Source organism: Tiliqua scincoides, chromosome 2 (genome assembly GCF_035046505.1).
Source record: "Tiliqua scincoides isolate rTilSci1 chromosome 2, rTilSci1.hap2, whole genome shotgun sequence".
Classification (NCBI taxonomy): domain Eukaryota; kingdom Metazoa; phylum Chordata; class Lepidosauria; order Squamata; family Scincidae; genus Tiliqua; species Tiliqua scincoides.
The window spans coordinates 156,082,545-156,099,108 of NC_089822.1; the positions used below are offsets into that span (position 1 = coordinate 156,082,545).

The 16,564-nt window shown below is 42.8% G+C and overlaps 1 protein-coding gene across 1 annotated transcript; it reads left to right on the forward strand.

The window, feature by feature from the left end:
* Nucleotides 1–5,686: 5,686 nt before the first annotated feature.
* Nucleotides 5,687–14,488, forward strand: OTOP3 (otopetrin 3). The gene is made up of 7 exons (XM_066612878.1): nucleotides 5,687–6,080; nucleotides 9,214–9,350; nucleotides 10,093–10,151; nucleotides 11,988–12,103; nucleotides 12,999–13,621; nucleotides 13,742–13,924; nucleotides 14,318–14,488. Exons 1-7 carry the CDS (start codon nucleotides 5,687–5,689, stop codon nucleotides 14,486–14,488), a joined length of 1,683 nt encoding a protein of 560 aa, XP_066468975.1.
* The last annotated feature ends 2,076 nt before the right edge of the window (nucleotides 14,489–16,564 follow it).

A 16,564-nucleotide genomic window follows, 5' to 3' on the forward strand; every position in this document is an offset into this window, starting at 1 on the left:
AGTGGCCCAGTGGTCAGCTTTCCTGGGAACAGCCCTCTCTGAAGAAAATGCTGGTTTGTGGTGCCATTGTCAGTTATGATCAGATGTGTGGCTCGCTTAATTCAGCACCTCATTTTCGGTAGGTGCCATCACCAGTTGCCTCATACTCAGAATAAGGGATTGGGCAGGTGCACAGGGCCATCAGAAGGTTGGCAGCTGAACTTTGAAGTCCTGCCCAGTTCGTCCACGGCACTGCAAGCTATTACAGTCAAGATAAGACTCCCCCAAGTCCTTGTGTGGGTTCAGCTTGGTGACTGAGCAGCTACAGATCCAGCACATCTGCACAACCACCATTTTGTGTGTTTCACTAGTCATGCACTAACACCCCCTGTTACTGATGCAGTAACAGGGTCAGGACGTGGCATTATGGGTTTTTTAAATGGCAGCCACCTAAAAGTGATCCAGCTCACTGCCACCCCATCACTAAAATAAGTCCACTAGGGCTTCAGGGGCTGACTGGGGCATTTGGCTGAGGGCTGCTCCTCCAAGAGCTCGCCCTGAGTTGTCTCAAAGGAAAAGCAAAGAAGTTCTGAGCAAGAAAGTGCCTATAACCCTCATTACTTTGCTCTCACCTGAACAGGATGTTCATTCTCTACTGTGCTCATCGGCAGCACTTCCTTTTATCCCTCCATGTGGTTCTTGAAGTAGAAAACGAAAATCAAGTGGACCAGTTTCATTCCAAATTAGGCCAGACTCATTATGAGGGCTATGGTGCGGTCATCTCAGCGCTTTAAGTAGGAGACAAAAGGGGAAGTGAGATAGTTTGAGTCCACTTGAAAAGAAGCAAAGTGGCATCCCACCCCACATGAAGCACTGCTAGCTCTGTTATCTGGGTCAATAAACAAACCCAGTTTGACTGTTGGTAAATTCTTGCACTTAGGAATATCATGTGGCAATACATTCCACAGACTACATCATTGCGGCTCTTACCTTTTTGACTTGCCTCTAGCCAAAGGCATTACATAAGTCAATGTAGACTCAAGGGACCCAATTCCAATCCTTTTAAGACACATCTGACCTGACTTAGGTGTAGAAATCCGTACGGATTTGTTCCAGCCTATCCCGTTTGCCAAGAGTAGGACCATTTCGGGAGCTCTGGATGGCAATCAAATTGCAGCCTGAATGGCATTAGTCATGCAAGTTTGTGGTTTTGCACTCAGCACACCCTGCGTGCGGCAGGTGAAGACTGTTGACATGAGCTGACCAGGGAAGGTGCATAAGAGGGCAGTTGATTCCCATTGGTTGGACTCTCCAGGGCTAATGGATCTTTCAGCCTGGTAATTAATATAATAACAAGACAATCCCCAAAGTAAACAGGCAAAAAAAAATCAATGCAAACTACGCTTTCAGTTGGCAGGTCCGCTTGCCTGTGTTACTACTTCTGAGCCCTTCTGAGAAGAAAAGCTTCTCAGCCCTAGAGAAGAAATGTCTGTTTCCAAAAACTCAAACAAGGTCACATTTGCCTGGAAGATGTAGGACCGACCATTTCCGACATCATCAACTGTCACTGCTACGTAGCTGCCAAATGGTAGCACTGAGGTAAGAAGACTGAGGTGGTGTGTTTGCTGAAGGGTATTTTTTCATCTCCTTTTTGGCTGGGAATTTGGGGTATGGGTTTGGCTTGATTCCTTTGGCAGGGCAGGGAGCACAAAGGGACACCTTTTTCAATTGATTTGTGTTCCATACGTTTCTGCATCGCTTTTTAAAAATAAAAATTTAACAAGGCCATTTTCAGTTTTAAAACAGCAAAGCAAGAAATCTGTATTTAGGGTAGCAACAGACAAAAAGATAACAGAAAACCACAGTACGCAATAGGGCAATACCAAACACATCTTTTATGAGAAGGGGAAGAATGCATGGTAATTTTTCTTTGACATCTGTTCTGAAGATTTCTGATCAGGAGAGATTAATCTGGACAATCCTGTGCCCTGTTGCCGCTTAAGCACATGGGGGACAACCTGGCTTTAATCACCAAAGTCACATCATTAAAGTCTCCTGTCTGCATTCAACATGTGGGTGCTTCTGTCACTGGAGATGCACTCCAATGGATTTGAAATGGGCATTTCATCATAGGTACAACACCCCATGGACTAGATGTACCATCTATCCAGCACTGCCAATTCCCAACCTTCCATTCAGAAGACCTGCAAACAAACCCCTAGTCTGTGTAATAGCTTGCTCCCTTTAGCGCCTGGCTGGCCACTTCTGGGAAACTGATGAATCCATTTTTATAGCATGCTGTGTTCTTGAGAAGCCTTGACTCGTTGGGCAGAGAGGTGTGCATAGCCTACATATAAGATTCTGTAGATCACAAGCCAATTCTACATCAACAAAACAGAACATGCTGCAACACATACACTGGAAATTCAAACCCTATATTACTTGTTCGGCTTTGTCTTATGAGAACAACACATCATTTGAAGAAAACATGTTTTTATGAATGGGACATTTATCGTTTATGGAGGGCGTTCACAGCTGCTTCTAGACAGCGACAACCACCATGGCGTTGGAGGGCTGTTGCATCAGTGCTGTGTTTTGAGATCCTGGTTGTGGTTGTACCCTGTACAAAGGTGAACTGAATCTCCGATTGCTTTGGGTTCCTTCCTTTTAAAAAGCTTTTTGTTTTTTTAAGAGAAACAGAAAAACCAGGAAAGATCTGAGCTTCATTACCATGGATAGTTGGACAGAAGAGGACTTTGTTGCACCTGCTGCTTTTATGCCAGGGTAAGACTAAATAATAATAATAACTAGGTATTTATATACCGCCTTTCTGGTCATCGGATTACTCCTCTGACTTTATTCAAGGTGGTTTACATAGGCAGGCATTTCTAAATCCCTCAAGGGGATTTTTACAAGCATAGAGGTTCTCTCTTTCAAGAACCAACAACATTTCAGAATGGATCTTCCTGGTTTGGTCTCACTTCTAGCCTCCAGTTCTCCTACGCAGGCTGACAAGACTGGTACCTTCTAAAATTCCCTCTTCTAAACAACTATTAAAAGGAGCCCTACTGTCCTCTACATGTCTGGTTGCCTTAGAGAGAGGAGACAAATGAACATAAGGATAAAAAATTAAAAGAGGGTTCCGTACCACAGATTGTGTTAAAGGTGAATGTTATATAGGAAAAGGTTGAAGATTTGGGTTCAGATTGACCCTGTGTAACCTAAGAGGCTCTAGGGTTGCAGTCCTTCCTGGAGCAGGAGGTAAGGCTCATTGGACATAATGGCACTTACTTCTGAGTAAACATAGTAGTATTACAACTTAGGAGTTTTAGAATTATTTACAGAGCTCTTCCCCTTATCTTGTAGACTGCTTTCTCCTCTTGAATCCTAAACAAAGTTTATTGACTTGCAGTGTGCATAGGATTTTTCCACATATATGCCCAAATAAAATTTTCTATGAAGTGGCTATGACAGTCAACCCACATGGGGGGTGCTCTGTTTGTTGTCACTTGCTAAAATTAAACAGAACTCTGTTGAAGTTGATATAGTAACTGCATTGGAAATTTCCCTTTTCGAAGGGGCTACTTGTCTCCCTAGTTTTTCACGGATCGCTCTTGAGTTCTCTCTCATTGATGCTTCTATTTATTGTATTTGTGTAATATCTTTTAATGCAGCTTTGAGTTTAAAAAAAAGTGTAGTCCATTTTGTTAGACGAAAACATTATAAAGGAGAATTTGCTATTTTCCATTTCTGAAATGGAAAAATGTTCCAAAGCAAGGAATTCACAATTGCTATTAAATGAAAATCACTAAAACCAAATTGCAAAATAAGACTCACCCCCCCATTCCCATTGAAAAATATATTGGGTACATTTAATACTGGAACGAAACTAGAACAATTCACTTTGAATTTACAAATGTATTGAAGTTGTAAAAGTCAAAACTCCAGATGCAATTTTATTTGGTTTTAAGACAACTAATAAAGCAACATAGAAAGCTGAGAGAAATACACATCAGCCCGCGTTATCCAAACATAGATTTCAAATGAAAAAAAAAAAATTTTAAATACATAAATCTAGTTTTCCTACAAAGTGTTCTGATATTGAAATGTTTTGACAGTGACATTTTAGCTGGGATCTGAAATTCACAAAAAGACTAATTTCTATCTATCCCATTTTTCTTTATACAGTACTTGTATAAATTGAATTTGTATTGAATCTGAAAAATAAGCACAGAAATCAGATTTTACCTGCTTTCCACTTTGTTGGTCTATTCCAGTGTGTACTTGCAGGTTTGGTTGGTATTATAACTTTTTCAGGATTGCTGAAATTTTTCAGGTATTTTTTCCAGGTATTTTGGAAAAAATTCAGGTATTTTGGGGGGTATTGTTTCAAACTGATATTAGCTCTGCTACAGACATGTAACAAAAAGAGGCAGCAAAACAAAGGGAAAAAGGAAAATGAAAGGAAGGCAAAATAAAAAGGGGAAATCAAAGTATGCTTAGAAAGTGTGGGGGGAGTGAGATGAGGTACTAGAAGACTTTTAACCTTCTTTAAAGTATGTATTTCAGAAATAGGAACCAGAGCTTGCTGAATCACGTCAGTTGCCTCTTTTTTCAGTCATTGAGAAAAATTTCTTCTTTTATTGCTAGGTGGGTCAGCCCTTCCATCTGAACCTGCCAGTGAATGTTTTAGCCCTGTTTTTCCATTCATTCAGCTTGTGTTTCTAAATGTGTTTGCTAAAATCAATACTATATTGATCCATCATTATATCAAAGTATGCCTGCAAAACTTAAATTTATGACCCCTTTCCCAACTCAGCAAGTTTGCATCTTATTTAAATCTGAACTCTAGCAAACCTTAACTCACTTCGCTTGCATAGCACCTCTTGCAAGGAACTTTGATCCAACCACTCCACTCTTGTTTATCCATCATGAACTGCCAGCACCGCCATCGATTAGGAACACATTAATAAAATTACCAAAGACACCTTTATGAAGGCATAAAGCCTTTGAAAGGGAGGACCAAATCAACAGGAGGCTGAGGTCTAACACAGAAGCACTAGATAAAAATGGTCCGGTGGCAGATTATGAGTATTGGTTGAGTTGAATGTATTGATTTTCAATTTCAGCTCCCCTCAGGCTATGGATACATGGGAGCGTGAGAGAGGACATGAATTCAAAACAAAGAGGAAAGACACTGGTGGACTGTGGGACAGTGTGATATTTTGGATGGCAATATGGGGCTCACACTTCAGCCTCAACAGAGGCAAATACGAAGCTCTGCTCAGTTCTACCCTAGAAGTTCCCCACTATTTAATTTCTTGAAAGGGAAAGAACAGAAAGAGGTCAAAGTCACGAGGAATCCATATCTTCTGAACTAGGTCAACCTATTCCTTTAATCTCAGCCATCTGGAGGCTGGCTCTGATTACTCAAGAGCCATACATTTTCAGGGTTTCTTCATATCTTCCAGAGCAGAAGCTAGGCTCCCATTAAGCTCTGGGACATCTTGATCTGATTTTGGGGTCCCCCAAATGATCCATTCCATTAGCATCATCTGTTACTGTTTGGAGTCAGAGATAGGCAGATTCACATCAACTAATCCTATAGCTGTGCCCTTAGTAACCCCACTTTGTTTTTAAGGTTATAGGAGAAGTGGGAAGCGGTTCTCCTTCCTGCCAGACACTTAAGCAAAATAACAACTCAGCCATGGATGACCAAGAAGTGCGGCGGACATCTGGTGCCCAAGAACATGGAGGGGATGAGTCCACACCCGCAGAACCAGAGGCTTGGAAGATCCGCTATGAGAAATCATGGCTGCACCGGCATTGCTCTTCACTGTTGCGCAGGGATAAGCAGGCACGGAAGGCTGGGCAGCTTTTCTCAGGACTACTGGCCATGAATGTGGTGTTTCTAGGCAGTGCCTTCATCTGCAGTATGATATTTAACAAGGTGGCCATTACTCTGGGAGATGTCTGGATCTTCTTGATCATCCTCAAGATTCTGGCCTTAGGCTGGATAGCGTATTATTTACTGTTCACTAGGAAGAAGCCACGTGCTATCTTGTATCAGGATGCCCATGCAGGGCCAATGTGGGTGAAGGGTAAGTTCTGCCATGCTATATATCTTCCTCACAGTGCATTAGTCCCAGCATACTTACCCTAATATACTTAATTAAAACAGTTCCTTGATTCTTGGTAAGTGCATAGGTGAGGGGTGCTCTGTAGTAAACTGGTACCTGATCCTTGAGCTGACTGGCCACCAGTAGTTTTCTAGAGTGTAATCCTAACTTGTGCTGGAAACAGGCAGGCCAGTGGGCCTGCACTGAATCCAGCGCAAGTTTGGGGCTGACTGCAAGCCAGCCCAAGGCAAGGGGAAATGTTTCCACTTACACCGTGTTGTGCTGCAGCAGCCCCAATGGATCTACTCAGAACTGCACCACTTGATGAGGTGGCGCAAATCTGAGCAGCCCGGGACTGTATGTGGTCAGGATCTGCCATAACCGCTGAGGTCTGGCCCCGCCTCCTGCTCACTGCCTACCCACCCACAGTCCCGCCTACCCTCCCCCACCCTAAAACACCTCCCTTCTGCCTCCTCCCCACCCTTCCCATGTCCCCCCAGACCCCTGAGTTGGCCAAGCTTGGCTGACGCAACTCACCTTCTCCCTGGGGCCTGCAGTCTCTGCTTTAAGGAGCTTTTGTGATGTTCCTGGGCTGGTGCAAGGGACTTGCCTCGGCTGAAATGGAGGTTTGGATTGGGCCCTCAGTGGCTCAATATGGGTCATCTTAATTGAGAACTGGATCTTACAGCTTGCTGACATGGAGCACATCTCGTAATTCTAGAATTGTTAATATTTGGACAGTGAGATACCACGTGATAGCATAAATGCGTAGATTTAAAATACTGAAACATATCCTGAACTGTAGGAAAGTGGATGTTTAAACAAATTATTTGATAGGGCATGCCACCAGACCTCATTGAAGTGGCTCACTCATTTGTCTTAGACTACAGGTGGCAAACATTTTTGAGACTGTGTAGCCAAATTGGCAATAATCTTCTTAAAAAAATGCTCTCATGTGCCAATGGAAATTTTGAGCAGCAGATAATTTATTATTTCTATTTTACAAATTTTTTTATGAAGAACAAATGTTTGAAAGCAATCTTAAAGAAGTCAGCTTATGCACCCAATTTACTGCTTCATGTAGCAATAATGATAATCATTATTTATTTGGGGTGGGGCTTAAAGAGTTAAGGGGTGGAACTAATGTCAACTGGACATTTTCACATGCCACCTTGGGCATGTGTGCCATAGATTCACCAACCCTGATTTAGACACTGCCAGGCTACAAAGCGTTGGTTGCGTTAACATGAAACAACAATGCCATTTTCTATGTCAAATGTTGGACCCTAGACACTGAAGTAGCAGATGTCTCATTTTAATGCATCTTAGTGATCACCTGTTAATTATAAAAGCAAAACACACCCCTAAATAGATCAAAGGTTTCATTAGCAAGTTAGTCCTTGAAAACTAAGGGCCCCATCCTATGTCCTGCCAGCCTAGGGCATACAGCGCTGCTGATGGAGCATGTGTTGCAGGCTATGGGTGAGGGGGCTCCAGACAGCCCAGAAAAGATAAGTGAAAACTTTTTTCTTTTTTCTGTGTAAGCTGCCTGGTCTCCAGTGGGTTTATTCACCTATGCCAACTCTTGTGCTGGCATAGGTCTGAAAAGACTCCTGAAGGTGGACCCAGGCCAGGGAGGGGGGAAGGTAAAATCTTAGGGTGCTCTGCTACCACCAAGAACCTCCCTTTCCTGTTCCTGAACTGTCTCCAACCTGGGCCACTTACTACCAACCCTGCTCCCGACTTACTGGTGACAGCGGGGGAAGGAGGAGGTTCAGCTGACTGCTATCACCTGGGCATGGCCTCTGGACGTTTTCCTTGGCAGCCATGGCCCACCAACTGGTGAAACGAGTTTCCAGCCAGTGGCCTGGGATTTATGCTGACAGGTTGTGAGAAGCACACGGGCCGCCTGCAGCCCCCCTGTGCCTCATAACACCTCCCAGGCAAGACTGGAACCCCTTTTGGTCACTTTCAGTCATCTGGGAGGTCCTCTGAGGCACTCCAACTGCAGTCACGGCATCCACAGATATTCAGATATCCACATGAGCATGCGAATGCAGCAACTGTTACCCTGCATGTGACCGATCTTGTCTGATCTCGGAAGCTAAGCAGGGTCAGGCCTGGTTAGTACTTGGATGGGAGACTGCCTGGGAATACTGGGTGCTGTAGGCTTATACCATAGTCTTTTGAGACTGAAGGTTGCCAACCATATGCGAATGAGGAAGGCTCACTGAATATTTGCAAAAAGAGCCCCCTCATTCCAGCAGAGGTTGTAAGGTACAAATCCCAAACCCATCCTCTCTTCTTCCTGTTCGTCTTTTTAAAATTTCTCCACCTTTCAAGTTAAAAGAATTCTAAATTGTGAATGACAGCTGGTCAGGGAGAGCAAGGTTTTTGATCTTTATTTTATTGTACCACTATCAAGCTATTTAAAAATCCCAGATAGCTGCAGTTGGCCCAATACTGCACATTCTTGGGACAATTCCAAGGCTGTTAATGCTTCTCATTTTGGTTTGGGCATCGTTTTCTAAGGAAGAAGAGATGGGAGGGCACCAAATCCAAGGAGACCTCACTGTTCCTGATTGTTAGTTCATTGCAAGTTTTGAGTCTTGTTACTCTTCTTCAAGGGCAACAGAGTTAATTGGTTTTGGAAGAGTTGAAAGACTTGAAATGTGTTGGGCTACTAAATCATTCTCTGGGTATGTTTGAGGTCTCCTCTCATCATTCTTATAGTTTTCCTTGGACCAGGGTGACCAGATGTCATAAACGCAAAGGAGGAAAAGGCACCCCAAAATGTAGGACATCAAGAAAAATGTAGGACATGACAAAATAAATGCTAAAAACACTCGTATATTGATTTCAAGTGGTTAATTTCAACACTATATTATTAAATTTAAAAGTATATCACACATAATTTATTACATCTAATTTATTGGATGTGCTGTGCACTGCCTGAAGGGGCCCAATCACAGGGAAAAGGAGGACATTTAAGTTCTTTTTGTGGACATGAGACAAAAAAAAAAAAGAGGACACCTAAATCTGGTCACCCTGTCTTGGATCCCTCCCTTTCCTCTTTTCTTTTAATGAATTGCAGTTGGCCTCTGTGTTTATACAGGGTCTCTAATACTGTTTGGGGCGTGCAGCGTTCTCCTGAGTATATTCCAGATTGGGTACATTACAGTCCATATACATTGCAAATCCCTGCTGGAAATCTTGTTCCCGAGCTTGGAAATGCTCTTTATCTGCATTCAGGTAGGAAATTTCACTTTTGCTTATACAGTAGTCCTGCCTCTTAACGACACGGGATAAAAAGGAAAGAGATTAGGAGTAGGGTATCTGTGGTTGACACAAGGGCAGTTCAGAGATCAGTTGTTTGTTATCAATATTAGATAAACATTTATAGCACATACTGCCATTTCAGACACAAGTAAAACAAGACCAGCTTGGTAATTGCATAAAGGGTTGCCAGGTTGCAACGCAGAAATGTCCCATGCCCCTTAAAATGCACAGAGACCAAGCAGCTGCAGCTTCACTTATGACCTCTTCACTCAGACCTTCACCTTCCCTGCCACAACAAGCAACACTCAAAAGCATGTGGCACTGCAGGTAGAATGGGGAAAGATGCTGGGTGGAGAGACAGGCAAGAGGAGAAACCACGGTTACTTTGTCTCCCAGTTCAGCAAGAACTGATGCCAAGGAGAAATCAGGCTGCAGTCAGTCAACCTACATACAGGCATCCTTCAGCAACACCATGTCAGATGTATGTTGTACTCATGCTTCAAAGTACGGAACATGAAAAACAGCCCCACTGCTTCATCCTTTGCAGGTTCAGATGCAGTGCAAAGAACAGCATTGCAGGGATACCAGAATAAGGTCATTGTAGAGTTGAACCAAGAATATCACCTATTGGCCTGTTCCCATTCCAAAAACCTTCATGCTAACTATTTCTAAGCATACATACCACAGTCATTTTTTTCCTCTGTATTGATTTCAGACCTACTTCATCTGGCGCCATGCAAAGGACTGTACGCAGGTGCAACACAACCTCACTAGGTAGGCATATACTCTCTGCACTGCTCAGACCAGGTCATGCTCTCTTTCTTTCAGAAAATCTAGCATGGGCTCCATTTTAGCTGCATTTATTCCAATGGTCTGAGGGAGATCCAGCAAAGTGGCAGTCAGGAGTTTATGCTGCTTGCCTCAAGCTGCACGGGTATCGACAACACTCACAAAAAAGAAAAATAAGTCCCAGCCTTTGATTTCAAAGACTTCTGTCCTACCTTTCTGCCATCTAAAGGCTCAGTCGATCAATGCCACACAAATATGAAGCACAAACATTTTATATCACAACAAATAAAATTAAACCAAGATAAATCAGCACAAAACAACAGCAGCAAATTGTAACCAAGCTCCGCTTGACCTCAGACGTTGACCTCAACAGAAAATTCAGATGTTAGAAACAATCTTCTGAGCAGGAGAGGACCAGGCAGGCCTCTTGTGGGTGAGATTTTCATTACTAAATGCCCCCCCCCCCCAGTGGAAAGGCCCAGTCTCTACAAGCTGAAACATGGAGTAGGACCTCAGAGGAGTGAGATCCAGAAAGTGAACCCAGGATGAAGTCAGGCAGATAGGAGGTTTCATTCATAGTGACTAGGGCCACTGGAGACTGGGAGCAGGTTTGGCCTCTATTTCAGTGCTGCTCTTTCCTTTCTCCTGTACCAGTGAAGGTTACTTATTCCTTTCGGGGGGGGGACGGGACAGCCTGCTGCACTTCAGCTCTCCACTCGTATTTCCTGCCGATTCCTTCATCACTAAGGCTGTTGCAATAAGTATACCAAAGGTGAGGCAATGGATATGTGGAATGTGGCTGTAGGAAGAACTTGAAACTCTCCTTCCCTCCCTCATCTTCAAACTTGACAAGCCCTTTAACTTGTAGGGCTTAAAGGAAAACCACACTTACCATAAGAATTTAAGAGAAGTCTTGTTGAATCTGGCCAAAGGCCATTTAGTTCAGCATCCTGTTTCCCACAGTGACCCCCTGGCTGCCTTTAGAAAGTCCAGTCTGGAGAGAAAGGCATTATTCTTACCTGGAACAGGTTTTCAGAGGTAAGATTGCCACTGAATCCAGAGGTATTGCATGGCCATCATCACTAGAAGCCACTGAATTGGGCCAATTCTCTTGGATAGCCATCCATGCTAGCGGCCACCACCACACCTTGTGGCAACAAATTCCACATCTTAATTATACATATGCTGTGCAAAGAATGCTTCCTTTTATTTGTTCTAAATCTCCCACCAATTCAGAACAATTGATCCCCGGTTCTAGCATTGTAAGAAAGGGAGAAAAGCTTCTCTCTAACTTCTCTTTCCACACCATGCATTATTTGATAAGCCTCAATCATAACCCTCTTTCATCTCCTTTTTTCTAAGTAAAAAAGCCCTAATGTTGTAGGAAGGTACTCCAGACCCTCTGATCATTTTGGACACCCTCTTGCCCTTCTTGAGGTGTGGTAACCAGAATGGTATACAGTATTGCAATTGTGGTTGCACCATAAATGTGTATGGGGCAACATAAGATTCTCAATTTCTGTGTTAGAGTGCCTTTTGCATGCAGAAGATCCTAGATTCAATGCCTGACATCTCCAGGTAGGGCTGGGAATGACCCACCACCACCACCAGAGCTGCTACCAGGCAGTGTGGATGATGCTGAGTTAGATGGACCAACAATTTGACTTGATATAAGGCAGCATTCATATGTTGGACCATTGGAATCTGGTTTGCTGTTCCTTCCTTTCTTCTTCAAAGATGAGGCTGAATTTGCTTGTTTTAATCAGTCAGGGCCATTCTCACATGGCATGAGATTCTAAAGATGTATTTCTTCTTTGACAGGTGTGGGCTAATGTTGACCATGGCCACTAACCTCCTGTTGTGGCTCTTAGCAGTAACCAATGACTCAATTCACAGAGAAATTGAATCAGAGCTTAAATCTTTGCGGGCATTTGAAGGTAAGATTCGCTTTTAGATATATCTCAGTGAGGAGGATAAAATAGACAAGATGGGAAACGTGCAGCCTTTTTGACACAAAGTAGAACTTCCATGCTTTCCTCTAGATTTCCAATCCTATTCTCCTGCCTATGGAAGAAAGATGGCAGACCAAAGTGGTACCATTGCAGATGGCACCCAGTTTTGTTCAGCTTCCTCATAGTAAGGCAATTTGGCAACACTGAAATATAACGAATGGGCAACTTGGGCTACACTTGCTTTGAGAATATCAACATTTCAACACACAAAAAGAGTCTAGTTCTAACTGAAAGAGAGACCATCCTTTTAGATATCATTCAGGGAACATGCCTGCAGAGTCATGGTCAATAACAGACTCATTTTCCCAGATGTGAATATGTCAACCAGTTAAAACAGGGGTGCTCACACTTTTTTGGCTTGAGAGCTACTTTGAAACCCAGCAAGGCCCAGAGATCTACCAGGGGGAAAGGAAGCGTCTGACAGACACTCCCTTTAATGTATGGAGCCCCTGCTGGAGTCTAGTCAGTTTCGTCAGTTTTGTTGCTGCATGCCTGAAGAGCAGCAGCTAAAGTGTCAGTTTAGTGTCAGCTAAATATGTCAGTTTCGTCTAGTGACTAGACGAAACTGACATATTAACAGTTTGGAGAGACAGGGCTCCGCAATCTACTCATTTTGCCTCACGATCTACCGGTAGATCGCGATCCACCTATTGAGCACCCCTGAGTTAAAAGAAATCTCGCCACTGCAAGCTCAGAATAAGTAGCTCATAACTTTATGAATTGGGTTGTGAAATGACCCTTTAAGAGTTGGAAACTAGATTTTGTACATATAGCAGCTTTGTACAGTCTATTTCTTGCCATTCTCCCAATCTTGCTCCAGACAATTGGACCAGCTCCTGTGAATGCATCACCACCATGTGCAAGGTTTTCCAGAAAGGCTACATATTGCTGTATCCCTTCAACACAGAATACTGCCTGATCTCTTGCTCCATGCTCTATGTCATGTGGAAGAATGTGGGCCGGCGCATTGCTCATCATCATGCTTCTTGTATCAAGTCCAGGTTTCAACTCCATGGAGTCATTTTTGGGCCTCTCTTTGGTATTTCCGCAGCCATCATTGGCATCTGTATTTTCTTGGTGTATCAGATCCAAATCACCAGTTCTTCCTCCAACCATCAAGCATTCATACTCTATTATTCCTACTACATTGTTTTGCTGCCTGTGATGGCAGTTGGGGCCTTGGTTGGAACAGTTATCCATGGTTTGGAAGAGAGAGAGCTGGATACACTGAAAAACCCAACACGAAGCCTTGATGTGGTCTTGCTGATGGGAACAGCCTTAGGCCAGATTGGCATGTCTTACTTTTCCATTGTAGCCATTGTGGCCACCAATCCAAAGGATCTGTTGAACAGCATCATCATAGCCTATTCGGTGAGCATCATCATTCAGCACATCACCCAGAATATCTTCATTATTGAGGGGCTCCACAGGCAGCCTGTTGGGATGGATGAAGGCTCCAGACATGCTAAACACTCCATCCAAAGCTTCACTTCAACTCAGGGTCCACCTCATGAACACAATATTGCATCTCAAGACAGTCAAGAACTTGCCCCAGCCACAGACAGCAAAGAGACAGAGACCAAAGGAGAGAAAGGTGAAGGTAGTTCCCCAAAAGTTTGTGCCTTAGAAATGAAACAAGACATCCGGAGAGTTTCCCAGGCTTACATTCAGACCTACAACCATTTGAACTGGAAAAGGAAAGGTTTGAAGGAGATCTCCAGCTTCTTGATCATGTGCAACATCATAGTAAGTACTTGACCAGTTCATACAATAATAATCTGCAGTGTAGCATATATTGAAATCATACACTTTCAAGCCCACTCACCAACATGGGGCAAATATGACCAAGTAGTCCCTTATAAAGATGAGGGTTAGGATTCACCAATACAGTAAATTGGTTGATCTTTACAGATGGGGATTATAATGCTGTAATGGGTGTTGGGACCTAATGTGTGGTACTTGGAACCAAGGTGGCTATAATTTTTAGGGAAGGGGAGGAGACAAGTAAGCACTAGGAAATCAAACTAAGGCAAAAGTTACATTGATGAGCACCAAATTAAAATAAAAGGCCATGCATGTACTCACACACAGAGAGAGAACTAATATTGATAAGCATCTTTTGACTCTTGCTTTTTCCAGTTGTGGATCATGCCATCATTTGGAGCACATCCGGTGTTTGAGAACGGATTAGAGAAGTCATTTTATGGCTACTCCACCTGGTTTGTGATTGTCAATTTTGGTCTACCCTTGGGCGTGTTCTACAGAATGCATTCTGTTGGTGATCTTCTGGAGGTGTATCGGTCAGCCTGAACCAAGCTCACGCCTTCTTACATTGAAGACAGGGCAAAAACTGAAACAAAATTTCTAGGGGAAACAAAGCTCCACAGACATCACTACAGTAAGGATTCCACATTAAAAAGGAGAAATCTGTGATGTTGTTAAGTGAACTGAAAAAGATCTAATCTTGTTGGCAAATAGCCTATTATTCAGTAAAAACACAAACAGCCCATAGCAAGTTATGGGGTTGCATCATCCTGTGTATGTTATGGCCTCAATGATGCTATATTTACATTGTAATTACCTCAATTACAATGATGCTAAACAATCATTAACCTTCAAGTTAAAAAGGCTAACACCAAACTAGAAAGATGTTGAAACCAAGCTGGGCGCTACAAAACTTGGGAATCACTGTTATTCCCCATGAACACACCAGCGCTTTAACATACATGGGTCATATTGCTGAAACCAATAATTGGATCAGTGTGACTCAGGAATATTTCTCACACACCTATCTTAAAAAAGGCATGGTAGCAAGTGAGTGTTCAAACATTGCACCCATTCATGTCTAAAGAGCCTCCAAGGACTCAAGTCTCAACTACAACATTCATCTATTCCATCTTCAGAGATTCTTCTGGAGTTGTCTCAGTTTGCCTCAATAGACATTTTACACAAATGTCACTCCCAAGAAGATAAATAGAATCCTAGAATCAAGCAGAAAAGCAACAAAGAATATTCTACCATTGCTCCAGCCCTCCGATATTTTCTCCAGGGAAGTGATTTGAATGAAACAGCAGAGTTTGACATCTGTCAAACTATGGGTGCTCATCATTTCATTATCAGAGCTTTTAAAAAAAGAAGATATCCAGCACTCTGGAGAGACAAAACCTCTTCCCCACATGGCCAGTAAAGAAGCACTTTCAAGATGTCGCTCTATCTGATGGTTTCCTATTGCTGTAGGGCAGCCTTTCTTATATGGAACCAGGGCATGCTAGAACAGTTTTTTTCTGTATCAGGTGTTCACAGGGTGATTATACTACTCTGTGGAGTAGGATAAATCAATGGTCTGACTCAATCTGCATGGGTTACGTAGTCCACATCACAACTTGTAATAGATACTGAACTGAGAACAGTTGGAATTAAGAGATGGAAAGTATAGAAGCTGTGCTTTGATCAGAATCGCTGTAGGCACGGCTTCTGAAAATGGGAAGGATAGGGGCCAGACAGTGGTGGACTTTGTAAGGCTTCCCAGCATCTCCAAGCAGTTGTGGTTAGTTGAATGTTTAATGTGTATTGTGTGTGCCATCTGTGTTTTACTCTGTGTTCAGAACAAAGCAAGGCAAATGGGAAGCAATGAAAAGCTGACTCTAAATTATTACAAGTCTTGACTTAGCATGAAGATTGATTATATAAGGGATTGAAGGCTGGTCCCACCTTTGTGATCAATTCATCTTTTAACGCTATCTAAATCATTCTGGTTGCTGAAGGCTAATAGATGGAAGTGTAAACATTTCTCATTTTATTGCACTGCAGAAAAATAAATTACTCCCAAGAGCTATTTGGTTAGGGCCTGGGACTTGGCTTTCTCAGAACTCCTATCTTAAAAATTCACCAGTCAAAATAGGGTGGAAGAGTCTCATGCAGGTTCCTGCCCCAAGGAGCTTAGGTCCACATTCCAAACTGTGTCCTAACCACTGGAGCTACTTTAGAGTGATGAAAGGACAAGTGAGTTTGGACTTTGCACCTCTGCTAATCTTACTCAGTCTTATGTCAACAGAAATTGTCAGAAGAAATAAGAGCAGGATGAATTAGCACCCTTAAAAGTTAATTATTACTCCATTCTTCATAGGATGAAGTTCCATCAAAGGAACTTACTGAAGGTTAACTATTTTAGTTGAAGAGCTAGGGAAAGGGTTGGTGATCCTGTACACACAAAGTTATGTACATGCAATGAGACCAGTTCAAGCAAATAAACATAGGCTTGAACCTGTTCTATCACAACCAGGTTAAAACAGATTTATTGCATCAGCCAAATGAAAGCATCCTGCTCTGCAAATAGAACACCCACATTCTACAACCAGAAAACTTTCCAAATTCATTTCTGTTCTC

What these genes read in the sequence shown, in the direction of transcription:
- OTOP3 (XM_066612878.1), top strand. Translation starts at nt 5,687, where the DNA reads ATGGATGACCAAGAAGTGCGGCGGACATCTGGTGCCCAAGAACATGGA. An exon ending in GTGCAACACAACCTCACTAG is followed by an intron (nt 10,152 to 11,987) that starts GTAGGCATATAC and finishes CTTCTTTGACAG; the next exon opens with GTGTGGGCTAATGTTGACCA. An exon ending in ATCTTTGCGGGCATTTGAAG is followed by an intron (nt 12,104 to 12,998) that starts GTAAGATTCGCT and finishes ATCTTGCTCCAG; the next exon opens with ACAATTGGACCAGCTCCTGT.